General features: G+C 37.9%; 1 protein-coding gene across 1 annotated transcript; it reads right to left on the bottom strand.

The window, feature by feature from the left end:
* Positions 1-8922: 8922 nt before the first annotated feature.
* Positions 8923-11899, bottom strand: LOC114713242 (uncharacterized). The gene is made up of 4 exons (XM_028897845.1): positions 11668-11899; positions 11538-11586; positions 9199-11017; positions 8923-8985 (listed from the first exon to the last, which is right to left on the bottom strand). The coding sequence occupies exons 1-4, from the start codon at positions 11897-11899 to the stop codon at positions 8923-8925; spliced, it is 2163 nt and encodes a 720-aa protein (XP_028753678.1).
* Positions 11900-12607: the final 708 nt, after the last annotated feature.

The raw sequence follows: 12607 nt of genomic DNA, 5'->3' as shown, positions 1-12607 counted from the left end.
CAAATCTCAATTCATACTTCAAATTAGATTACAGTTCCTGTACGGACTCGTATTTCGAATGAAGTAATTTTTCAAAAAGTTTTGCACGGATTTTTTTCTTTGTTAACTTTTTAAAGTTCACACAAAAATATAATTTTTTGAATCTGGATCCTCTTCTCTTCGACCTTTCTTTTATTTTTTGCATTCCATCCCTACCCTTCGGTTAAAAATTATATACAAAACCCTCTTTTGAGAATAAGATAATTTTGTGTATTTCTTTTGTGTAAAATAAAAATCTAAAAATAGCACAAATGTTTTAATTTTTACGTTGGATTTAAGGACTCGAGAAATATAAGCATTGAAGAGAGGATTTAATTCCATACATATGTGATGGTTTTGAAAATAATCAAGGCACAAATATGTAATTTATGCTTCGTTTTCGAGATTGTGTAGAATCCGATATGAAGTAAAGATATTTGTATAATTTGACAAAATCTGAGGGAGGATTCTGTGATTTATTATTATTATTTTTAATGAAAGCAATGTCTAAGTTTTTATAGTAAGACAAAAACCTCTATGATCTTAGTCAAACTGAATAATCCACTCTATTAGTGGGGTTGGATTTAGTAGAAGGAGCTAATCCCTCACTATATGGGGAATCAAGATTCAAATTCCTGCTAGAATATGTGTCCACATGTAGAAGAAAAAAAAACTACATAATCCACTTTTATCTTTTTTATAAGTCATGTACAAGACATGTATTGCATTTTTTTTTTCATATTTCTCTCATCCAATATTAGGTTAATGTTTTTAAAATTTGACTATTAGGATTTTTTTTTAGTGCAAATTTATCCAGAAAAGGTTTTAATTATAACAATGTTGCCTCCCACCATTTTAAAAGTTGATTTTAAAAATAGTGACATTAACTATTAATATCGCTAATAGTAGAGGGCAGCATTGCATTTATTTTAAAAATAGTAACATTGACCATTAACAACGTTAATGGTAAGGGGCAGCATTGCATTAAGCACCCTTAAGTACTTTTTAGGTACACTTAGTATCTTAAAATATTTTGTGGTATAATTTTTCTCTTAAAGTAGTGTTTTTTTTTAGAAGCAATTGTGCTATTAAGATATTATTTCATAAGTAATTCTAATTTTGTTATTAACTCATCAAAAGTTTCGTTAAATGAATGTATTCAAGCACCATAAAGTATATTTTTAATATTTTTTTAAGATACTAGATACACTTGAAAAACTTGAAAAACACTTTAGGGTACTTAATAAACTTTAAAATATTTTAGGATACTACAAAAATACTTTATGGCACTGGATATAGCTAAAAAAAAAATACTTAATGTTGCTGGACGCATTATAAAATATTGTAAAATACTTTAAGTTACTGGATGTACTTGACAAAAGGGTACTAAACTCACCTTTAATTCTGTTAAATATACTTATTTTTTTGGGGGAAAAATAACTCAAAGTTTTTGAAACAATATTAATAAACTGCCTTTATTGGTATGCAGGACCAGCTAGAGGAATCGCTAATCCGCAATTAGTGTGCCAGGGGCCATGTTCTGGTGCTTCATCTTCTCAGTGCAATCAATTATAAATTAACAAGGGATTCCCAAAGGGAGGGATCTGTGTTGGAATGAGCGTGTCTGCCCTTCGATGTTGTTGCTCAAAATAATTGTCACCTCAAAACTAGCTGTTATATGAAAATTAATAAAAGTTTCTTCATAGAGAAGTCTAATTATGATTGTGCCCATCATTTATTTTTGGGAAGATTGCACAGAAACATCCTCCGTTAAAAATGTTATTGGTAAAGTTGATCCAAAGCAGATTTTCGATATTTTTTATGTGCACAATTTATAAAGTAGTGGTACTTTTTGCGTATAAAAATTACCACATCCTTCACCCTAATAAAATTTTGGAGAAATTGCAAATAAAGACCCCCAATATATAAAATGGCAATCAAGGACCCTGAATTTGAGAAATTGCTGCAGAGGACCCGGTCCCAATTTGTAATTATGAAATGTAAGGAAAATGGCTGAAATGCCCCTCACTCATTTGAAAAGAAAAAAAAAACCTGTCCACGCTCTCCTCCCCTCCAAAACGCGCGATAACTTCCTTTGTATATCCCCCCGGCCATTCTTTGCTGTCTGCTCTGTTTATTTGTGTGCAAGAGTTTGTTTCCATTTTGCGGCGAGAGGAGTATTGTGTGAGAGAAGAGTGTATTTGCTGTGGGAGAGGAGAACGGAGTCGTGCTGGAATAGTGATCTATCGGCATTATCAAAGGCAAGGGAGGAGGTAGAGGCATCGTGACAGTCGTGTGTGGCTATCAAAGTTAATAGCGGCATTTGGCGACAAAATCTGGTGGTAAGTTTCAAGCTTTGGTTTGTTTGTGTTCGTTGCTGCCTGTGTGATACATTAACGAGAGGGAAGGGAATGCGTTTAGGGCAGGAACGTATATATATATGTTTTTTCTGTTGAATATGCTGTGACTGATTGGCGAAAAATGGTTATCTGTGGAAGAAGATGGGCGAATGGGTTTGGATGGGAAGGGAATTAGAAGATCAGTTATGAGGATGACAAGATTAGTTTGGGAAATGATGACACTTGAATGGGTAAAGTGCAAATTGAATTGGTTAACTATTAATTGATCTGAAGAGATGTTAAAGTGATAGTGTCATTTAAAATGACAAAATTGAAGTAGGGGGATTGACAAGTTGATAATGCAAAATAAGAATGTGTAATTGACAAGTTGGTAATAGAAAATAACAAGTTGAATATAATGAATAACAAGTTATTGAGCAGTTGGGAATAAGAAGGTTGCCATGGGTTCCTAACAAGTTAACAATAGGAAATGACAATAAGAAGTTGGGAATAAGAAAGGCGATTATGACAAATGGAGAACTTTATAATGTAAAATAACTAGTTGATAATTATAAATGACAAGTTAATGATGAGAAATAACAAGCATGAGAAGTAGTTGAGAATAACAAGTTTACTTTGAGAAATTAACAACTTGCTTATATGAAATTACAAGTTCATGTTTCGAAATAAGAAGTCAATGGTGGTGATGTAAGAAGGCTGTTAGTTACAGAATAGGTTGTTAACAGAGGTGATAGTTAGTTAGTAAATGTGGTTGTGAAGGATTGTATGTTGAATATTTTGCAGGAAGAGGAAGATGGCATCAGAAGGAGCCTCTGGATCAAAAAAGGCACACAACGGTTGGTTGTTATTCAGAAGTGAGTTTATGGCCACAATAGCTGACCCTGACATGACAGCCAAACAAAAAAGAGATGCTGCGTCAAATGCATGGAAAGCTCTGGCTGCTGAAGAGAAGATGAGGTACACCGAGGAGGTGAAGAAAAGAAGGGCACAAAAGGGAGAAGAGGAGAAAAAGAAACATGTCCCATCATTTCTAACGCGAGTGTCCCTGAAGGGATTAAGAAAATTACTGCACTTTGTGAACAATAATGAAGACTTAAGGGAGAGGGTTGAGAGGATGGGCTTCGGGAGGCTGTTGAAGGTTGGATTAAAGAGACTACCCCGTGATCTCATTGTGACCATGCTGAGATCATATGACCCGCCAACGCATCAATTTACAATCAGGGGCAAATCAGAGGAAATAGGAGCAGAAGATGTTGAGCAACTGCTAGGAATCCGTCACGGTGGGGAGGAGGTGAAAACTAAAGTTGATGAGAGTGATGCTACGTATCAGGAGTTGAGAAATGAATATCGGAAAGTGTCATTCAGCAAAATACTAAAAGACATTGTTTCAGGGGAGGAGGATCACATATTCGAGTTTTTATTTGTGCTATACACCTTGGGTACTTTTCTATGTCCGAATTCAAGCTCAGAAGTGCGTGAGAAGTTGGTTAGAGTCATGCGCTGCACAATGGATGACTTTGGAAAGTATGATTGGGCTACCTATATTATAAAGGACCTCTGGAAAGAAATGGGAGACTATGTCAAAGGGTACAGGCGGGGCAATGAAGGGCAGGGGAGCAACACTGTTGGTGGCTGCATATACTTACTTCTGGTATTACTATTTTATTTGTCATTGTGTTTGCATTTGATTACCGATGTGCATAACGTTAATGTTGTATATATGTGGCTGGCTTGCAGCTTTTTTTTGGTGAGAATTTTAACCTGAACACGCCTGTTGGCCGAGAGTCCACTACTGTAATTGAATACTGGACTGATGAGAAGATAAAAGAATTGGCCAGCAAGGAGAGGAAGAGTTTTAGGGGAATTATGTATGGAGGAAAAGGTAGTGAAGCTGTGACAGGGAAAGAAGAGAGGCTAATTGTAGAGTTTTTGGACCCAGTATGTGGTATAATTGGTAAACTGAAGTTTTTATTTCGTAACCTGAACTTGTTATCTGCCATAGTATTGTTGTCATTTCCTATACTGAAGTTCTGATTTGCTATAGTGACATAGAGCTTTGTCATTGTTAAGTTGTAATTTGGCAAACTTAAGTTGTTATTCGCAATACTTATGCTGTGATTGGCCATATTGAACTTATCAATGGGTAGACTGACTTGTGATTTTGTATATTGAACTTGTCATTTGGTATAATGAACTTGTCATCTGCCATACGTGAGTTGTGATATGGTTTACTGAACTTGTAATTTTGTATAATGAACTTGTGATCTACTATACCTGAATTGTAATTTGGTTTACTGAAGTTGTCATTCAGTATAATCAACTTGTCATCTGCCATACACGAGTTGTGATATGGTTTACTGAACTTGTCATTTGGTATAATGAACTTGTCATCTGCCATACGTGAGTTGTGATTTTGTTTACTGAACTTGTCATTCGGTATAATGAACTTGTCATCTGTCATACCTAAGTTATGATTTTGTTTACTGAACTTGTAATTCTGTATAATGAACTTGTGATCTGCCATACCTGAATTGTAATGTGGTTTACTGAGGTTGTCATTCGGTATAATAAACTTGTGATCTGCCATACCTAAGTTGTGATTTTGTTTACTGAACTTGTAATTCTGTATAATGAACTTGTGATCTGCCATACCTGAATTGTAATCTGGTTTATTGAGGTTGTCATTCGGTATAATAAACTTGTGATCTGCCATACCTAAGTTGTGATTTTGTTTACTGAACTTGTAATTCTGTATAATGAACTTGTGATCTGCCATACCTGAATTGTAATCTGGTTTATTGAGGTTGTCATTCGGTATAATAAACTTGTGATCTGCCATACCTAAGTTGTGATTTTGTTTACTGAACTTGTAATTCTGTATAATGAACTTGTGATCTGCCATACCTGAATTGTAATCTGGTTTACTGAACTTGTTAATATGTCATAGTGAAGGTGTCATTTCCCATAGTGAACTTGTTGTTGTATATACTTACTTGATTAATGTCTTTTACATGCAGGAGCTGAAGAAGTTACGTGAGCGCCTAATGAAGAGGATAGAGGAAGGGCAAAAGATGCTAATGAAAATGGTGGATGAGGAGTTGGTGAAGGTGCAAATCCCAAGACAGGGAGATGGTGGGAAGGGTAAATCAAGAGGAAAGGCTCGGGTTGAGACAGTGCCTACAAATAGAAGTGACTCTGAAGATGATGAGGAGGAGAGGCGCAACAATGATGACACAACTGAGGAAAAGGAGAAGGATGAAGTAAGGAGTGAAGATGGAGACAGTCATGGGAAGGGCGACACAGAGAATGACAACGACAATGAAGAGATGGAGGAAGAGGTTCAAGGGGATGGTGATGACAGGAGCGAAGGGGAGAGGGAATACAAGGGTGATGCAGAGGGTGACATACCTGCAGCCAGTCCCCCAAGGGAAGTGTCACCCATCATTGAAGGTGATGAGGCAGAAGGTCACTCACCGATGGAGGTATCCCCCCTGGCCATTGTTGAATATGTTGGGCCTGATCCAGAACCTGTATCTGTGGAGGCACAACAACTAAGGAGATCTACTAGGGTTCGGTTCAGTAAGATCAAGTCTCCTTGGTTGGAGTTGAAGGCACAATCAAGAGTGAAGAGGCCTATGGAGCCCAAGGATATTTTTTTCAACTTAGTCAGCCGAGCTGTCAAAGGTGATGAGGGTGAGATGTAAGTGAAAATCTTTGCTTATGTGATCTTATTTGTTGACTACATGTTAACATAACACATCTAGTAACTCACTTGAATATGTTTCAGTCCTTTGATCAGAATGTTTGATGAAGACATCCCCCGACGATTGCTGCATTCGCTTGGTGGAAATAACAGGGTGAGTAACCGAGTGATGTCGTTGGTCTGTAAGGCTTTGGTGCAAGAGCAGCAGGCAGTTGAAGGCCGAGTTAAGAGGCATATATTTGATGCAGACTTCATGGTGAGGTTTTTGTATTACTAATAGGCTTTGTTGATTTACAAGATTGGAAATGAAAATGACAGAATAAAGTGTGTTACAGTGAATAAGAACTTGGTTTTCTGCATTTCACAGGCCATAATGACTCGTGATCCAGCTCGTTGGGATCCTAACCAGCATGCACGACAAATACTTCCGCATTATGTTGGCTACAACATAGGTGACTGTGACTTGATTCTGGGTCCTGCTCTAGTTGGGGAGCATTGGTTTTGTTTTGCATTCGAACCAAAGACCCAGAAGTTTAATGTCCTTGATTCCATGCGAGCAAGTTTACAGCGTAAGAAGACTACCTCCAAGCAGAAGAAGGCAGCCACATATGATCCCAAGAAATGGCCATCACCGGATGTGTAAGATGTTACTGACCTGTGCATGTTAGATAGGGAAATGACAGTTTTATATTGTTATCCTTTTGATGAATATGGCATATGTGCAGAGGGATCGGTTTGAAGACATACTTCACATGGTCAGACCAGATTTTAGTGATAACTTGGAAATTGTCTGGCCTGATGTACCACAGCAGAAAAATTTGTGAGTGTATACACCCTACTCATGTGATATGTTATTTGGCTGTGTTGGTTTGAGGAGCTGAAACTGTTAGGGTGGTGTTGTGGGCAGGAGGGACTGTGGTGTGCATGTGCTCATATGGCTCAAGAAATGGGAGCCTGATGTTTCCCTTGAATATACCGAGGTATTGACATTACCTTATTTATTGTGCAATCAAGAGTGACCACGTGTGACTTGTTTGGTGGTAAACTTGCTGTGCAGGCTGATGTGTCCTCTTTTCGGCGCGAGCTGATGTGGTGGCTGGTGAACCATGATGACAATGAATGCCGTCAGAAGGTGTATGATCTTATCTCACAACCAGAGAAGGGCCGAATGACCAAGAAGAGGAGAACGTCTTTATAGAGAGCATTTAAATTAGGCTGTGACTTTTACTAACTTTGTCAATTGATTCATTTGTTGAAATTGTATGCCAATTATTGTAATGGTTATGATATGCTTGGATTGATGGTATAACAGCACTTATATTTGGAATGACAAATTTCCCTTTAGTCAGGCCAAATGGCCAATGACAAGTTTAGTACGGGTAACGACAAGTTCATTATGGCCAATGACAACTTGTGAAAAGGTTTTCATACAAATTTGTGATTATGTATTAAAGGTGGCTAAATTTGCACATTGATTCACGGAATGAGAGGTTGACAAAGGAAAATGACAAGTTGACAATGCCAAATCACTAGTTCCCAAGATGTTTTCATGCAAGGGAAAATTTCTGTTCCAATTAGTGGAATTCCACTTACGACAATCACGGAATGACAGGTTCACTAACGAAATTGACAATTGACTAGTGAAACTTACAAGTTCCCATAAGGTTTTCGTGAAATCGAGATTGTCCGTTGAGATGAGTGGATTCCCACTTATGATAATCACGGAATGACAAGTTCACTAAGGAAATTGACAAGTTGACTTGGGAAATTTAGTTCGATAAAGTTTTCATGAAACCGAGATTGTCTGTTGAAATTAGTGGATTTCCACTTATGATAGTCACGGAATGACAAGTTCACTAAGAAAATTGACAAGTTGACTTGGGAAATTTACAAGTTCCGATAAAGTTTTCATGAAACCGAGATTCTCTGTTGAAATTAGTGGATTCCTACTTATGATAGTCACGGAATGACAAGTTCACTAAGGAAATTGACAAGTTGACTTGGGAAATTTACAAGTTCCGATAAAGTTTTCATGAAACCGAGATTCTCTGTTGAAATTAGTGGATTCCCACTTACGATAATCATAGAATGACAAGTTCACAAACGAAAGTGACAAGTTCACTATCGAAAATTACAAGTTCGAATAATGTTTCATGAAACGACTGGATTTTCACTACTGGTGAACACAAAGTTACAACTTCAGAAAGGGAAATGACAAGTTTATTATGGAAAATGACAATTTCCCAAAAGGTTTTAATACATTTTCATGCTTTTGAAGACAGTGATTATATTGCACATTTCCAAGAGCAACCACTTCTAATCAACGCAGAATGACAACTTCACATTGCCAAATGACAACTTTACTATGGCACATGACAAGTTCCTATAAGGTTTTGACACATTTCGTTTTCTGACAGCAACCACTTCTGATAAACACGGAATGACAACTTCATATTGCCAAATGACAACTTTACTATGGCACATGACAAGTTCCTATATGGTTTTGACACATTTCGTTTTCTGACAGCAACCACTTCTGATAAACACGGAATGACAACTTCATATTGCCAAATGACAACTTTACTATGCCACATGACAAGTTCCTATAAGGTTTTGACACATTTCGTTTTCTGACAGCAACCACTTCTGATAAACACGGAATTACACTTTGCACATTTCTGACAGCAACCACTTCTGATGAACATGAAATTACAAGTGCACAAAAGCAAATGACAACTTAACTATGCAAAATAACAAGAAGTGACAAGTTCTGATTTCTTTCACAGCAACAAGTTCTTTACAACATTCAATGACAAGTGCACATTAACTTACATCTTCCACTTAATGTCCCTTTGTCCCAAACATAGAAGTAACAAAAAATATATGTGCACATCTACTAACATCCTGCTCCCAAAAAAATTAAGAAGGATGAACCCTATATGTGCCAAAAAAATTAGTTGTCCCATTTGTAAGTGGAAGTCAACTTGGGTTAGGATTTTTGCATGTCCTCTTTGTATGTCCAGGATGAAGACATCTAGTGCAATGATATATTTTTTTGTTGTGGAATTGTGATTCCTTTCTATTTCTTCTTGGTCTTCCAGAAGGCCTAGCAGTGACTGGGGGTAAAAGCAAGGGTTGAGCAGTAAGATTCTCAAACGTATAGTCATTCAGGTGAGGCATATCAATTGTCACCACTGGAACCATGCTCCGGGCATAGATTTTTTCTTGGGATGAACGTTTGTAACACTCTTCAACATAATCATAAACGTTTCCCCCTATGGTCTTAATGGCTGCACAAGCATGTGAGCATGGAATCCCTAACATTTGCCAAGTTCCACAGCTACATTTGTGTAGGCCAAGGTCCACTCTTTGGTCTCCACGTGATGTGTGCACGCATATTCTTCCCCCTCCATAATTCTCACAGTGCATGTACCTACCGAAATACACATGCTCCAATACTTTTGCCTCTATTTTTGGCCCAACGCAATTACTCCACTTAGTCATTGCTGCATATGATGCATGCATCTTTCTTGCTACTTTCTCCCGGTGCTCATGGATCATTTGGGCCACGTTATGCTTCCTCTCCCTTACCATCCAAGCATTAAAAGATTCAGCTAAATTAGTTGTTATGTTGTCCCACCTTCTATATGGGAACTTGCTCAATGCCCACCTATCCACATCACCTTGATTGATAACCCACTCATATAACTCATGAGACATGGTTCTGAGATCATCCAGCGCATGATCAAACTCATCCGCAAGTCTTGCATAAGCCACTTTATCCAGTACCTTTAATGCATCTTCCTTTGAATTTTCACTTGTCCTTCTCCGACCTCTGTTTAATTTCATATATTCAGAGCTAAAGTTCTCCTTCACATGCCTATAACAGTATGCATGCCTTTCACCCCTAAATATTGCTTGCACAGCACCAATTATAGAATTATGTCTACCTGACACAATAGTCAGTTGCATTGAACCAACAATTTGTTTAATCTTGTGAAAAAACCACGTCCAGTCATCAAGATTCTCTCCCTTCACCACTGCTATTGCAAACGGCAACATCTCATTATCCGCATCATATGCCGAAGCTGACAGTAACGTCCCCTTATATGGACCACTTAAATGAGTACCATCAACATATAATATAGGCCTTGCACCGTTCAAAAAACCCTCAACACATGCACCGTATGCAATGAACACACGCTCAAATCTATTACCAATGGAGGCCCATTCAGCAACCGTTTTGTCATCAGTTTCCTTCAACCTTTCACATAACCATGGTATTAACATATAGGACTGTTCCGGTTTCCCATGTATTTCTTCCATTGCCTTTTCCTTTGCTCTATATGCCTGACAATATGTAAGCCTCACACCATACTCCCTCTCCAACATCTTCCTTATCTCAGTGGGCCGTTTTTCAGCATGGTCCCTTATCTCTTCAACTATTACTGATGATGTCAACGCAGCACTCCCACCATAAGTCACAATCAAATTGTCTTGGGCTGAATGAATGTGCTTATTGCAAAATGTAGTCACACGTAATAGATGACTGTTCTTTCCAACAGCATTTGCACATATCTTCCAAGGACACCCTTCTACTTTACACCTCACATTCATCTTCTCCTTACTATTCCTGATATATCTCGCTGCAAACTTCTCTGCAATACTGAACCTGTACACAGCTTCCCTAAAAGCAACAGCATGTGGAACATATTGGCCCACTCCTACAAACACTCCTGCCCATTTCGTACAATTCATCTCGCCCGTCAGTCTTCCCTGACTCTCTGAACCACTACACTTGCTTCTCTGACTTGATCCGCCTCCTTCAAAAGTTAGGCATTCAACTCCATTCTCAACATTCACTGGCTCATGTTCATCACCAATGGTCGTTTCAAATGTATTCATGTATTGTGAAAGTCCAAATAAATTCTCACTCCTGCCACCATAATACCAAGTTAGGACAGCTATATTCAAACGACAGGTTTGAATAAAATAACATGTCTACATATCTAAATAACAAGTCCGCATATGGTTATTACAACTTTACTAACTAAAATAACAAGTCTACATCTACAAACAATTCCTTGCTCAATTAACAAGTCCGTATGTGGTAATTACAACTTGAGTTACTCATATAACAAGTTTCCATATAGAAACTACTGGTTAGTAAAATAACATCTACATATCTAAATAACAAGTCCGTATATGATAATTATTACGTTGAATTACAAGTCTACATATGGAAATCTCTGCTTATGTCTAATAACAAGTCTGCATTTCTAAAACACAAGTTTACAAATGGAAATGACATGTCCACTATGTTCAATAACATGCTTGCATTTACTAATTACAATTTAGGACTGCAACACCATTAGCTTCATTACAATATTTCTATACGAATTACCAACAATATATTAGTAAATAACAAGATTCAATTGGAAAACATAACCACTTACACGTCTGGATCATTCCTTGCTCTAGGTTCCCTATCATTCCCTTTCCCTCCTACATACACATGACCACTGCTGTCATTATATCTAAACAAGTTGCTGATATCACCATCATCACAAAGATCAATCAATGTACTCTCATCAAATTTAACTTTATACTTAATCTCATATCCACCACCATCATTGCCTATCCACTGTGAAATTATTCCACACAACTCGTCTACTGTTATCCATTCTTTTATACTGGTTACCCTTACACTCCCTCCAATATATTTAACTATCCCTTCACCATTTGCTTCAAAATGTCCACCAATGTGCACGTAACAGAACAACTCCTTCCCACAGCTTCTTCGGTTATTGAAATCCATTTTTCATACTAATCTGCAGCAAAAATTTACGTTTAGTCAGTACGTTAGCTTCACTAATAAATATTTACTCATTTATTCCATCGACTCAACCATTTACATACCAAATTAAAAACCCGTGACCTCCTGTCTTCCCAACATCACTTTAGGGCTTCACAACTTCACTTTAGGGCTTGACGACTTCAACACCGAAAATCATGGTATCGTCATTCCCTCATTCCGCGGCAACACCTCAACGTTCACGGTCAAACTAACGGCCATTATCCAACCTACACTCTGCCAAACCACTACACTCTGACCCCTTCCCCATCGCAACCAGCACCGTGCACTACAAATGACAGATGACCGTTCAGACTACGAAAACAAAAATATCCCACCTCCAACTAACCACAACCTCCTACATTGTGATATCTTTCATCTTCAACTACACCTCCCATTCCCTCCCTTCCTCCAGCCTACTCACCCACACAGCAGAGATGAAGATGGAGAATGTGACGATGTGTAACTCTTACGGGGAACAATACAAGAAGGGTTTACTCAGTAAGTTACTCGCATTATTGCCAATGTTAGAAGATCCCAATATCACACATACTCGTTCGGCTCATCCTACTCCACCAGCTCTCCCGCCACCCATTAAAATCCTGGTCTCTGCCTTCATTAACAGTCATGATGAGTGAGGGGCATTTCAGCCATTTTCCTTACATTTCATAA

Source organism: Neltuma alba, unplaced genomic scaffold (genome assembly GCF_004799145.2).
Source record: "Neltuma alba isolate B1F8T4 unplaced genomic scaffold, ASM479914v2 tig00001883_pilon, whole genome shotgun sequence".
In the NCBI taxonomy this organism is placed as follows: Eukaryota; Viridiplantae; Streptophyta; class Magnoliopsida; order Fabales; family Fabaceae; genus Neltuma; species Neltuma alba.
This window is presented reverse-complemented; position numbering and strand designations above follow the sequence as displayed.

Excerpts from the sequence above, each read along its gene's own strand:
- LOC114713242 (XM_028897845.1), bottom strand. The coding sequence starts at position 11,899 with ATGGATTTCAATAACCGAAGAAGCTGTGGGAAGGAGTTGTTCTGTTAC. Across the intron at positions 11,018-11,537 it reads GCAAGGAATGATCCAGACGT|GAGTGAGAATTTATTTGGAC; the intron begins GTAAGTGGTTAT and ends TTATGGTGGCAG. Across the intron at positions 8,986-9,198 it reads AACCCTTGCTTTTACCCCCA|GATGTTAGTAGATGTGCACA; the intron begins GTCACTGCTAGG and ends TTTTGGGAGCAG.